We start from the raw sequence: 12,825 nt of genomic DNA, 5'->3' as shown, positions 1-12,825 counted from the left end.
GCGTATAGCCTTAGGTTTCGCATGGGAGTGTTACATGTTATCAACTCGTCTTAGAATAGCCATGAGAACCCCTTCCGGTAAACCTTAGCAAATGCGCTCTTCTTCCCCATCGCTACCTCCTTTTCCCTTCTTTCTGCCTCGACCGCTGCTCTCTCCTCGGCAACAGTCTCTGCTGGCACGCCCGTGACCAAGTCGGCTGTCTCAGCCCGAACGCGATGGGACTTTTTGAAGATCTTGTACCCAAAAATGCAGATCAGGTAGACAGAGATCCCAATGTACTGAACGATGAAGTTCTTGTAGTCGAAAGTGCCGACGAACACTTCGATACCTTTAGTCAAGGTCAGGACAATGAGGAAGCCGAGGGCGGCATAGGAGCCCCAAGAGCCCAGAGGAGCGCGATACGGGATGTAGGCAGCATCGATTCGTTGGGCGGTGCGGGCGCGGCAGAAGAAGATGTGGGAGACGAGAATAGACATCCATGTAAGCAGACCTATGGCACATTACGCGTTAGTGTTGGTCTTTCCATTCAAGCATCAAGGCAGACTTACCAAAGACAGTGACGACGTTCGTCAAGTAGCCAAAGACGGTTGCGGCACCGGAGCTGACAGACATGTACGCCAGACAGCAGAAGACACCACATAGACCCAAAGCCACGAGGGGCACGCCGGCCTTGGTAGTCTTGGAAAAGATACGAGGGGCTTTGCCATCGACAGCGATGCCATACAGCGTGCGAGACGAGATGTAAATGTCCGAGTTCGCAGCCGAAAAGACAAACACTACAAGACAACCGTTGATGACGTGATCGAGCCCCTTAATCTTGGCAATGGTGATGGCCACCACAAACGGCGAGGCCGCAGCACTGGTCTTGGCCTTAGCTGCGAAGACGAGCTCGGCGCTGTTATAAGGGACAACCATGCCCAGCAGGAAGACGGAGATGATGTAGAAGAAGACGATGCGCATGAAGGTCAGGCGAACAGCCTTTGGCATGCACAGACGCGGGTTCTTGGCCTCGCCGACTGTGACGCCGACGAGTTCCGTGCCGGAGAAGGCGTATACGGCGGCCACCATGGCGCTCCAGACCCCGAGAAGACGGCCCTGGGCACCATCAACCTTGTACTCGGCGAAAGCACCCGGGTCGGACCAGTACCTGAAGCCGGGACGGTCGCCGGTGGGACCGCCGCCCACGGCGAGGATGAAGAGCAGCAGGATGACGCCAATCATGATGACCACTTTCAGAGATGAGAGCCAAAACTCGAACTCGCCAAAGGCCTTGACGCTGACACTGTTGATCAGGAGAATCAGGGCCAGGGCGATGGTGATGAAGACGGCCGGGCTGATGCGGTCCCCTACCCAGAATTTCATGATCAGGGCAAAGGCAGAGAGTTGGTTAGGCGTGGCGAGGAGGTACTTGAAGAAGTAGCAGTAGCCCGTCGCGAAGCCGAGAGCCGGGTCGACGAAGCGTGTCGCGTAGCCGCCGAAGCCGTGGGAGAGGGGCATGTAGGAAATGATTTCGCCGAGGGCGGCCATGACGAGGAAGACGATGCAGCCGACGATGGAGTAGTCGATGAGGATGCCGGCTGGGCCTGCCTTGACTAGAGCCGAGCCTCTGTAAATTGGTGAGTTAGAACGAACGCCTGGGCGGTAATTTTTCGTACGGGGAGACAGCTTACGTTCCAATCAGCAATCCTGTTCCAAGCGCACCGCCAAGCGCAATCATCGTGACATGGCGCGTTTCGAGACGTTTGTGAAGGTCATAGCCGGGCTGGATGTATGGATCTTCGACTTGGCCGATCTTCGCACTTTGTTGATGGCACAGGTTCTCCAAGCCCGCAGGTTCCATCTTCTCTTGGTCCATCGTTGACTTGTCTGAAGTTGGACTGTTAGAGTTGGCGTGTCTACTGCTGCAAAAATGGCAACCTCCAAATTTTCGGAGTGTTGTTTCTCGACAGAGACTCAAAGAGTTTACCCAAGTTGACCAGTTCCTGTGTCTGTATGAACCCAGAAGCACCAGGCCGGAACAGCCAGTGTTATATCAAAGTCTTACAATCGGAGCCTTCACTTTAGTCAATTGCCGGATAAGTCCTTGACACCCCAGCCTTGGTCACTATCTCGAGTCCGTGGGTCCGGGGAAGCGATTCGGGAGTGGGTCCCGAGACGTCGAAAACGCGGGGAGAAATCCTCGGATTGTCAACCCGCAAGCTGGTATCAGATAGTCAACTGACTCGGACGGGCCCCTATCTGGAGAACTGGAATGTCGCGGAGTCTTGTTCAAGTTTAGTTGATAAGAGTCTCGCCATCTAACTTGGGCTTGTTGCAAGGTTTCTCCTGGCGCCTTCACTACCTTGGTACCTGCATATGGAGCTACGTGTTGAAGCCGGCTGTTGGCCGTCGTCGATGGGACGATTACCCCGCGGGATTAGATTGTCTCTATCTGCAAATCCGACCGTATCTCTGAGGCGTGTCTTTTGTCAGCGAGCCTAGTTTCGTAAGCTGTCTTTATTCCTCCAGACCTGATTTCGGAATCACACATCCGAGGGTCAGTCTAGTATCCTATTAGTCAATCATAGCAAGCCCCCGCTAAAATCAAAATCCGGGGCAATCGCCTCGGTCCATAACCAACTCCCCGCGAGCTGATCGTCGTCGAAAGCGGCCATATTCGGTTCCCAATCGAGCAAGCCCGCTATGGACAGCATTTGTTCTGAAGCGAGCCCATTTGTTGTGCTGCCAGTAGCCGGGCCGGCTTCTGTGGGTTGTTCGGTTGATAATGAAAGGTCACCAGCGTCTATGCGCAGTGAAGACTGATTCTCAGCCTGCATACCGCTGCTGCCGTCACCTGCAACTGACCGTGGAGCATGGAGCTGACGTTGAGCGAGACACAGCATCTCTTGGAGCTTTTCGAGCTCTTCCTTCCGGCACCGGGCCACAACGTTACCGCGCGCGATCATGGTATCAAGGATATCAGTCGTAGTTTGCATATAGCGGTTATCTCGCTCGGAAAGACTTGGCATGGAGGTCATCAAAGTAAGAACGAAAGCTGATGAGAACGCCTGCTCCAAGTCAAAGGGGAGGAAAGATTCTGACTAGCACATCAGTTCATGTAAGGACCGCTCGTAGATCATATGTATGCCTACCTAGTAGGTGCTGAGACTGTAATGTTGACAGAATCCGAAGCGATTTGTTTGCCGAATCTGATGATGTCTTCAAGAGTGCTTTGATTGGGCTCGCTAGGCCTCTGTTCAAATTTCCTCGCCTTCCTAGAACATCTTGTAAGAGGCACATGAGGATTGGGCGTGTGGCAAGAACGACACACTTGAGATAGTCAGCTTCCAGACACTTAGTAAGGTTCTCGAAATTCACTTACTTGGTGATAACATAAGTTCAGTGTAGCGGAAACCCTGGACGCAGGTTCAGAGTTGTTGAACTTGAACTCGAACCCCGCCGTAAGCTGAGGTGCTAGCCTTGCCATGTCTCTTAAAACTTCCTGGACACTCTTCAGAAAGGAAGGATCGAGTTTTCCGTCTACGCCGTATACAGCTATGTCTCGGTTAGAGAGTTCCAGTCCTGTATGTGGGCTCTCTAAACTCACTATTCAAAACCTTGGCAAGCAGCTGTGACAGGACAACGTGGATTCCGAGTGCCTTATACTTGTGAACAACCGGGTCTGATCTTGGCAGTTGAACGGTGATGTCGCTATCTTGTATCGAATTGGGAGCGCCCATAAGGGATGACATCTTGCGGTCTAAGATATACAGGGTCCACCAGACGCAGCGGATTCTGTTAGCCTCACTGTCGTTAAGTTGGTTTCTTAGTGGTTCTCGGTGTAACCCTTGCGAAATGGCAATCCGAAATGCTTGACCGATCTGCTAAAATCAGCGACAAGGCTCGGCAAGTGACTAAAGGCTGGCCATCAACTCACGTAGGTATAAGCACTGTTTCTGTGGTCGACCGACTGCAAGTATAGAGCAAGACCGCATAGTATCTCTACGGATAGCACAGGGTCTTGATATAGTCCATGAACATCAGGAAGCAGCTCGAGAGCCCTCGTCACCAAACCACTTCCAGGAGGGGTCTGATTTGGGTTTCCAGGAACTAAAAGAGCCTTCCCGAAAGCCATGATGATGAGGAATTGGATATACCACAATCTGGAATCTACCGTCGGTTCCAGCTTCGGTCCTGTTCTGTAGAGATCGTAAAGCCCAGTCATGAAGCTTTCCTCGTCAAAGAGATGGTATGTCTGCCCGAGATGAAACTTGACCGTATTCGTGAGATAGAGAGCATAGTCTAGGGAGGGGATGTCAACTGTGGCTTGCGGGGTGATGTCTCTAGACGAGGGCCAGTCCAGCTTGAATGCTTCAGCATCAACATTGAGAGGAACCTCTGGAGATTCGTGTTGGCCGAGATGACCCTGGATCATGTTTAGTACCTGTCGGCTGTATGCCCAAGTTGATGAAGGCCCAAGCCATCCTGTAAGCCGCTTAGATTGAAAGAAGCAACGATGACGCCAAGTAGTTACTCACTCCTTCTACCTGTTGCATCCGTGAGGAACTTTGATGGTCCGCTCGCTAATGGATTCCGCATGTTCGAGAAACCACGGCGTTCTTCCGGGTCATCCTCACCGCCGACGATAGTCGTGCCGTCGTCGAGACTGAAACTACGTGCCGGCGGCGAGGCTCCGTGGCCGACCTCTATCAACACTGGTGCTGTTGTTTCATCAACCACTACATGTAGCAATTATTATGATAAGTGAAATCCCACTAAGCAACGCGATACAAGATGAAGGCTTACCATCACGAAGGCCAGCATCAGCGGGCGACGTAGACCGATGACGTCGAGATCGTTTCGCTGTTGGTGAAGTCGATATTTCCCCTTCGACGCCATATCCCGACTTGCGTTTCAACTCGTTAAGAAACCTTTGGATAGTTAGATGTTGGGCTTCAAAGAAAAACAAAAGACACGTAAAAGCGGGTCTGGATTACCTCTCGGATACGACAACCTTCCGATCTTCTTTATCAAAGACGCACTCCACCGACTTGCGCAGGCAATTCGCACAAGGTAATGAGCCCGAACACTTCACCTTCCGTTCACGGCACCGCGTACAACTTGAATTATCATTAGAATCCGATTGACTGATACCTGCTCTCACATCCGAGAATGCCGAGCCTGGAGGTTGCTGCACTCACGCGTTGCTCGCTCGCTTGCCGCGCGGGACAGAGTTTGCCGTCTCAGCTTCTTGCTCGGCTGAGCTGCTTGGACTCTCGCCTTCGCCAGCCATCACATCGGTATTTTCAATTATTCACAAAAAGGTCTCATGGGTGCATTTGCCCTATGTTGTCTAGTTTCTCTCGTTGAAGTCTTGTAATTGTCAATCTCGAGATGGAATGAGGTGCGGAGACATGTTGATTGCATCTCCAATTCCAGCCACAGTGATGATTGTGGCGCACCTTAGCGTGCTTTGAACAAGTCATCCCAAAGTCAGTATCTCCGCTCAACTCAGGCTTGAGTTCACTCTCTCCTTAATTGAACGTGGCATTCTGTTTTCTTCTCAAAAATCTCTTAATTTCTTTTCGGCATTGACTAATACCAGACCTTTGCCTTCTTCCCACTGCTTGATAAACCGATAGCGCGGAGCAGTAGGGCCCCTCAGCTCGGCTCACTGGGCCGAAGATTGCTCCTTGACTCGGCTTCCTGGCCCGCCTGCACTCTAGCCACCAATTACTGTAACGGGACACTCTACCGATGCCATGGCTCGGAGCAAAGTCACGGCATCAGGGTCTCTCCATTCACGAGGATGCAAATTCTGGTCACCTGTTTGCCAAAGCAAGGCACCATAGACTACCTGCCTTACTGAACATGCCTTTGACTGCACTGTACAGGCTTACAAGCATTGAAAACGCAGCAACAAATGACCATTTGCCATGGCCTCTGTTTGGTATTGTTGAGTTGCGAGTAGGACGTTGCAATGAACAACCTCCTACCTCAGAGTCACTCTTGTTGACAGCTTGGAGTCTGAAAACAAAAGCTCTCGTCTTTGTCTACGAGATATCTTCCAAAACTAAAATCTCTTACCTAGGGCAAAGGATTTTGGTCAACAGGAACCTATAAATTTATAGAGCATTTGTCCTTGTTTGATTGGTGTTTTAAAAGGACAAAGCACTCGATGTAACAGTAAGTATGGTGTACCGCTTACATTGCTTACGAGGCCTTCAGAGTTGGTCTACCGCTATCCACGCGAGTGAATGCTACACATGCATCGGGAGCAGAGATCGCGTGAAGATATAAGAAGACGCAGTACCCAAAAGGGATCCAAATCACCAGTCATTCCCAGATTCATGGTGCCATTCGAAAGGTATGTACTGTCAAATTATGTGCAAGAAGTAAAGGCTATGTACAAATTTTCCCACTGAGGAGTCGTGGTGCGTCAATTAAAGAAACACGCCGAGCCCAGGGGTACGAAAATCGGATGTTCCCTGAGGCAGGCTGCTCAATGATCCCTTTCTAACAGTTGCCCGATGCAGTGAAGGAGGCCTTCTCCTTGGTACCAACTTTGTTTACGACGACCTGCTTACCGTTGGAGCAGGTGACGCGGACGCTGACTGTGTCCACAAGGAAGCCGTCACCACTGCTCTTCTGCCAGTAGTTGTAGTCCTGACGGACGGTGGGCTGCCAGCTCTTGCCGCTGTCGGTACTGACTTCGAACTTGGTGACTGGGTAGTTGTGGTTCACAACTTGCATGGAGAACCTAGGAGTTATGTAAGTCAGACTATCTGGGTCACTGCCGTGATAAAAGACACATACCAATATTTCGAAGTTCCTTCCTTGTTTCGGACGATCAAGGGTGAGGTGATGCCGCAAGGAACCTGTTCCCATGAGACGCTGATCTGTCCCTTATTGGGATCGTCGAGCTTGGCGAAAGCATCGGGGAAGAGATCGAGTTGGCCGTTTCCGCAACCTGAGGGGCACTTATCGACGACCTGATACCGAGTTAAAATGGCTCGTAGATGTGATTGAAAGAGATTATTGATACTCACCATAACCTTGATGGTGTTGCCCTTGGGTCCCTTCACATTGAGGCAAGTACCGCAGTTTCCGTTGTAGTTGGTATAGGACAAGGCAGTACCCAGGACGCTTGATGGCAACGTGTAACCGGAAAACAGGCAGTTACCTCCGTTCAGGTTTCCACCATACCAAGTTGCAACAGCGCTCGTGGCAGCGGTGGTGCCTTGAACCATGACGGCAAGGGCCGCGCCGAGAGAAATAAGACCGTGCATCTTGATGGATGGAGGGGATGATCCTGGAAGTCAAGCGAGAATGAACTGGATGGAAGGCTGGTTGGGAAGAGATCGCAGGAAAGCCAGCTCGATTTATACCAGGAGGCCCACGATGCTTGTCCCAATCACTTTAAAGTACGCAACCAAATGAAGAAGGTCTCAAGGGACGGGCTGACATACTGTCAGCCATGCGGCATCCCACAGAAGAAACAATACTCAATTCATTAATCTATTTCACCCGAATGACAAACTCTTTGGGGTATCATTCCTAAAGACTAATGGCTCTTGCAACTTATCAGAAACCCGCCACTCAGCAATAACAGCCCCCCTTTCTCTGCCATGTGAGACTACATGGGGGAATTCTGCCCTCTAATTTGTCAAAGTAGCGCTAGGAGCGCGGAGCAAGCGGAAACGCGATCGGGAAACGAAGCCACAGAGGTTCACAATGGGCCTGTTCTGCCTCCTACTCTATACTAGCAGCGGACTGTGCTTCGTCGGCTCCCCGGCTACCTGCATTAATTTATAGGTGTCATCCTGTCAAGGGGGCTTGTATCCGCGTCGTACGGTTTGTTGCCGACTTTGGGTTTATCCCTTGGTGGAGGAGCGTGCCAATTGGGAGCTTTAAAGTTCAACGTTTCACTAAATAGTCAATGCTAACCCAAAGGGATGGTTACTGGCCGCGAGTCTGGACCGGAGTGGATAGTGGACATGAGTCGCGATATTGCGGGCGGTGCCGTATTTCAGATTGCACGGCCTGTTCGTGAGCAGAATTCCACTTCGGATCCCACGTGGACGGATCGCGTTGTGGGAATCTATTGTGAAAAGAGACAGGGCTGCTTCAAAATGCCATGTCTTCGGGTCTAGCCTATTTCTTCTTCTCCATGCCGGTATTCCGTGCAGGTGGTTGATGGCCCTGTCAGGCTGTCATCGGTCAAGCCGGTGTTCGCTTGTAATTAGTAGAAGCGATGTCCTAAGGTAGTGATGATCACATTTCTTTTGTTCATCCCTTCGATTGTCTTGCCGCACAACAAGTTGCTTGGCTATTGCCGAGTTGCTCAGATAGATTACAGACGGCCGTTCTGGCGAATGGCATTGACGCATAGATTTTTGTTTGCATTCTTTCGAAACAAAACGTCCTGTTGTTTGTCTCTCGAGATTCAATCCAGGCCATCACATAAGCCTACTAATTTGTACATATTGTCATTTGCAACCATGACAAATTGACATTTAAATTGCCAGCAACATCCTTCAGTCAGACCATACCCTCGCTATTGACGAGCTTTTTCGAACGCATCTGAACTCTTTTAGTGAAAAGCCTGATTCCACTGCACGTGAGCCGTCAGAGACCTAAGCTGATGAATGCCCAGGTGCGCTGACCCGTCAAAAGTCCGCCATCGCCCCGCTTAGACTGAACAAGGCAGTTTGAAGCATACACCACATCTCACACGACAAGGTAGGTAACGATGCATCTTCGGTCAAGTTGTAGTCACATCCAATTGGCACTTGCCCAGCAGCCTCTCACCCAAGGGTTACGAAAATGTACCCGGAAGATCGGAATCACTGAATCAGCACCATGGTCCAGCCCCAACGGTCTGGCCGAACCGGTGCTTGAAAAACGACCATTCACCAATGTAGGACTGATAGCCGAGGATATGACTCGAGATTCAAGCTGAACGAGGACGCTTTCGTATTCTCGCATATAACACGCTAACTGAAGATGGCATTCGGCGAGCGGGCCTTGAAGTCAGACCATGTGTGTCGCCGCATGCGTCCGATGTTCACAGGTGAGCAAGTGTCCACACCACGAACTTCTCAAGCCGCAGACGGAATGTCTCAACATCCGCCCTGCCTGAATTACTCCCGGATTCTTCAACATCGTCTGCTCACCGGAAGTCGCATCATTTGAACGCCCCAAATCATTTCTGTTCCGACTGCCTGTGACGTTTTCATACTTTGGTTCGTCTCATGTTTTCTTGGTATCATGTGTCCGTGGTGGATGGCAAGCGCGTCAAAATGTATATCTAAGTCTCTCCATGCGTGACTTATCGTCAGACATGGGCATGCATTAACCTAGTCAAAAATTGTCCGGTAATTCTCACACCACAATGGTCACCACACAATCAAAACCCGAGTCTTCTGGTCTGGACATGTCGAAGTACATCACTCCGTGGAAGCTTGATCCACAGCAACCATACCTCCTGAAAAATTGCAGAATTGTTGACCCTGTTCATGGATCGATCAGCAGCAATGCCACTATCGCCCTGTCCGCCGGCAAGATTATTTCCGTTGAAGCAGGCGAGCCAGCAAAGTCAGATGGAATTGATATCAAGACAGAAAACATTATCGACCTTGAGGGAAAATATGTCTGCCCCGGTCTGATCGACTGCCATGTCCACATCGCAGTTACACCAGGCGCAGCCAGTCTGGCGTCGTACCGAGATATGACTGAAACCAAAAGCCTTCTGCGGCAGCCTAGTGTTCTGAAGTCAATGCTCCAGCGCGGGTTCACTACTGTCAGAGACTGCGGTGGTGCAACTCTCGCCATGAAAGAGGCCGTTGAAGAGGGCATCTATCCCGGTCCGCGCCTCTTCATCTCTGGAAAGGCTCTGTCCCAGACTGGCGGCCACGGCGACATGAGAGGGCGACACGACACCATCCCTTGCTGCGGCGGCGCTGTATCGGGCATCAGTCGAATCGTAGATGGGGTGCCGGAATGCTACCGTGTTGCTAGAGACGAGCTGCGCCAAGGTGCAGACTTCATCAAGATCATGGGCGGTGGTGGCGTTGCCAGTCCAACTGACCGCATCGATCAGCTCCAGTTCTCTGACGACGAAATCAAGGCTATAGTCACCGTCGCAAATAACGCAAAGACATATGTCACGAGTCACTGCTATACCACAGAGGCAGTGACACAGGCCATCAACCAGGGCGTCAGGGGTATTGAGCACGGCAACCTGATCGATCTCGAAACTGCAAAATTGATGGCGGATACGGGGACCTTTCTCACGCCGACGCTTGTCACTCACTTCGTATCAAAGGAGTCACATTTCCTAGATGCTGAGTCAGAGGCCAAAGTCACCACTGTACTTGAACAGGGCTTAGTTACACTCAAGATGGCAACTGAGGTCGGTGTCACAGTATGTTTCGGAACAGATCTGCTGGGTCCAACTCACTTCGCTCAGTCGAAAGAGTTCTCTATTCGCAGTCAAGTCCAGACATCTCTTCAGATTCTGCAAAGCGCCACTATCAATGCCGCCAAGCTGCTTGGCCAAGAAAACAAGCTTGGCCAGGTCAAGGAAGGATTCATGGCAGATTTATTGATTCTAGATCGTAACCCTCTGGATGATATCACAATCCTGGACAAGTCTCAGGAGTCTATATTGGCTGTTGTGAAGGATGGCAGGGTCATGCATTCGCATCTGAGCTATATGAAAGAAGAGCCGAGAGTCTGAGGGCCCGGGGTCAATTGACCTCAAGTATAGAATCATTTAATTAGCATCAATAGAGATCCAAAGAATTTCTTGCATCTTACCTTAACAGCAATTCTTCCTGGGCGCGTTTGTCTCGCTCTTACCGGTGACCAAGTTTGATCAAAATCTATTCCAAACCATTCGTATTGACTTGATATCCTACCGTATTTACAGCTTTTCGAAAGAATCGAACTCTATTCGACAAATTTCTTCGTGTAAAATGACTTCGGCTTTATGGTGGTGTTCCAAAGCGCGTACTCAAGAAACCGAGTAGCCGGCCGCGATTTCGGCTTTTGAGCCCCATCTCTACGTCACCTGAGTTTTTTCCCCCCCGGATTGTTAATCGAAAACACGATTTGTAATGTATCATGGCTGATAAATCACATTCAGAATCTCAGGGACATAATCTCCAATAAGAAAGGCATCAATCCATTGAAGAATCCCAGCCTGCCTGGAGATACATCCAAAGCTCTTTGCTGCCAATTTTGACTAGGAACTTCTTCTTTTGATTACGCTTCCTTGGTCATGTCGACCACAGTAACAACCACTCAACCCCATGCAATGGAACTTGGCTCGGCTCCAATAGACGATGGCATGGAGACGGAAACTCGAGTATCAGCTATCACTCGTCGACTAGAAGCCTCTGCCATCCCTCGAGAGTTCGCCTCCTTCGCGGAAGAAATCGGGTTCGTCTGCATATGCTCTATGGGACAGCTGCTGTTTGCAATACATCTTTCGCATATCTTTGTCAATCAAATCACTTTAATCGACGCTCTGAAAACGACTTCGCTCAATACACCATGGCTTATCGGTTCATATCTCGTCGCTAACGGAGTTTCCGTTCTGATCTCGGGGTCCTTGGCAGATCTTATTAGTCCGAAACATCTCACCTGTGCGGCCTTCATCTGGCTTACTCTTTGGAATCTTATCGGTGCGTTCTCTGTCATACCTAAGAGAATAATACTATTCTTCGTCGCTCGAGCAATGTCTGGCTTGGCCGTTGGAACCCTTTGCTCCGCGGCAATGAGCATGCTCGGGAGGGTTTACAATCCCGGTCTACGGAAGAACCGAGTATTTTCTTTGATGGGTGCCATGATTCCCCTCGGGTTTGCCATCGGGTTCATACAGGGCGGTGCGTTAAGTACACATTTGCCCTGGATATTCGGGTCAACATCCATCTTGTCTCTGGCATGCCTCGTCGCCGCTATCTGGTGTATTCCTTCTCTCCCCAATGAATCATTGTCTTTGAAGGACTTTGACTACATAGGAGCTGCAGCAGCAATTCTTGGATGCGGATTGCTCATCTTTGGTCTCACTCAAGGATCGCCTGCGCAGTGGACTCCATACACTTACACCCTTGTCATCATCGGAGTTGCCTGTTTAGCCAGCTTCGGTCTCATTGAGAGCCGCGTACGGCGGCCGCTGATCGACAATCGCCTTTGGAAGACTCCTGGATTCTTTCCTTTGATCTCGTCCTATTTCCTAGGATACGGTGCTTATGCCGGAGCCTGGCAATTCTATGCGGTGCGCTTTCTGCTTACCATCCAGCAAAAGCCACCCATCATTGTCGCATGTTATCTTCTCCCTATCGGTGTAAGCGGAACCCTTGCGTCGTGGATTGTATCCAGGACGCTTCATATAATACCGGGACACGTTATCATGATGGGAAGTATGCTTGCATTTGCCACAGGCCCTGCTTTCTTCTTACCTCAACAAGCGGGTACACTTTATTGGGCGCTCTCATTTCCCTGCTTCATCGTAAGCACATTTGGGCCGGATATGTCGTTCGCAGCTGTCTCCGTGTTCATCACGTCGAACGTGCCCAGATCGTACCAAGGTGCTGCAGGAAGCTTGGTCATCACTGCGCAAAACCTGTCCACCGCTGTACTCGCGGCATTGGGAGACACTATTGGGGAAAAGATCACAGGGCAGCCGGGGGGTTCCCTAGACTTAATGGCCCTGCGTTCCATCTGGTGGCTGAGCCTGGCGACCGCTCTGACAGGCGCTTTGATATGTGGTTTCTTCGTCAGAATACCAAGGAGTGAAGAGAAGGAGCATATCAGCTGAATGTATGCACAGGAATATGA

At 50.6% G+C, this 12,825-nt stretch overlaps 5 protein-coding genes across 5 annotated transcripts, besides 1 other annotated feature; 2 read left to right on the top strand and 3 right to left on the bottom strand.

Moving 5' to 3' along the window:
- Positions 1–50: 50 nt before the first annotated feature.
- On the bottom strand, positions 51–1,855 carry CCOS01_07474 (amino acid permease; the record flags this gene model as incomplete). The annotated part of the gene is made up of 3 exons (XM_060455639.1): positions 51–490; positions 549–1,606; positions 1,671–1,855. 3 exons carry the CDS (start codon positions 1,853–1,855, stop codon positions 51–53), a joined length of 1,683 nt encoding a protein of 560 aa, XP_060313531.1.
- Positions 1,856–2,561: 706 nt separating this feature from the next.
- Positions 2,562–5,272, bottom strand: CCOS01_07473 (uncharacterized protein; the record flags this gene model as incomplete). The annotated part of the gene is made up of 8 exons (XM_060455638.1): positions 2,562–3,076; positions 3,132–3,309; positions 3,362–3,534; positions 3,587–3,860; positions 3,917–4,464; positions 4,518–4,718; positions 4,786–4,910; positions 5,181–5,272. 8 exons carry the CDS (start codon positions 5,270–5,272, stop codon positions 2,562–2,564), a joined length of 2,106 nt encoding a protein of 701 aa, XP_060313530.1.
- Positions 5,273–6,495: 1,223 nt separating this feature from the next.
- On the bottom strand, positions 6,496–7,268 carry CCOS01_07472 (rare lipoprotein A; the record flags this gene model as incomplete). The annotated part of the gene is made up of 3 exons (XM_060455637.1): positions 6,496–6,739; positions 6,796–6,971; positions 7,029–7,268. 3 exons carry the CDS (start codon positions 7,266–7,268, stop codon positions 6,496–6,498), a joined length of 660 nt encoding a protein of 219 aa, XP_060313529.1.
- A 188-nt stretch (positions 7,269–7,456) lies between these two features.
- Positions 7,457–7,540: a sequence feature (Short protein (CCOS01_07471, KAK1527209.1) was converted to a misc_feature.).
- Positions 7,541–9,373: 1,833 nt separating this feature from the next.
- On the top strand, positions 9,374–10,720 carry CCOS01_07470 (amidohydrolase; the record flags this gene model as incomplete). Its single annotated transcript, XM_060455636.1, has 1 exon — positions 9,374–10,720. The coding sequence occupies one exon, from the start codon at positions 9,374–9,376 to the stop codon at positions 10,718–10,720; it is 1,347 nt and encodes a 448-aa protein (XP_060313528.1).
- Positions 10,721–11,443: 723 nt separating this feature from the next.
- CCOS01_07469 (uncharacterized protein) lies at positions 11,444–12,805 on the top strand (the record flags this gene model as incomplete). Its single annotated transcript, XM_060455635.1, has 4 exons — positions 11,444–11,669; positions 11,721–11,870; positions 11,910–12,304; positions 12,386–12,805. 4 exons carry the CDS (start codon positions 11,444–11,446, stop codon positions 12,803–12,805), a joined length of 1,191 nt encoding a protein of 396 aa, XP_060313527.1.
- Positions 12,806–12,825: the final 20 nt, after the last annotated feature.

Source organism: Colletotrichum costaricense, assembly GCF_030867565.1.
Source record: "Colletotrichum costaricense strain IMI 309622 chromosome Unknown Scaffold_7.1, whole genome shotgun sequence".
Classification (NCBI taxonomy): domain Eukaryota; kingdom Fungi; phylum Ascomycota; class Sordariomycetes; order Glomerellales; family Glomerellaceae; genus Colletotrichum; species Colletotrichum costaricense.
The sequence above is the reverse complement of the archived record's forward strand: the minus strand, read 5'-3'. Positions and strand labels throughout refer to the sequence as shown.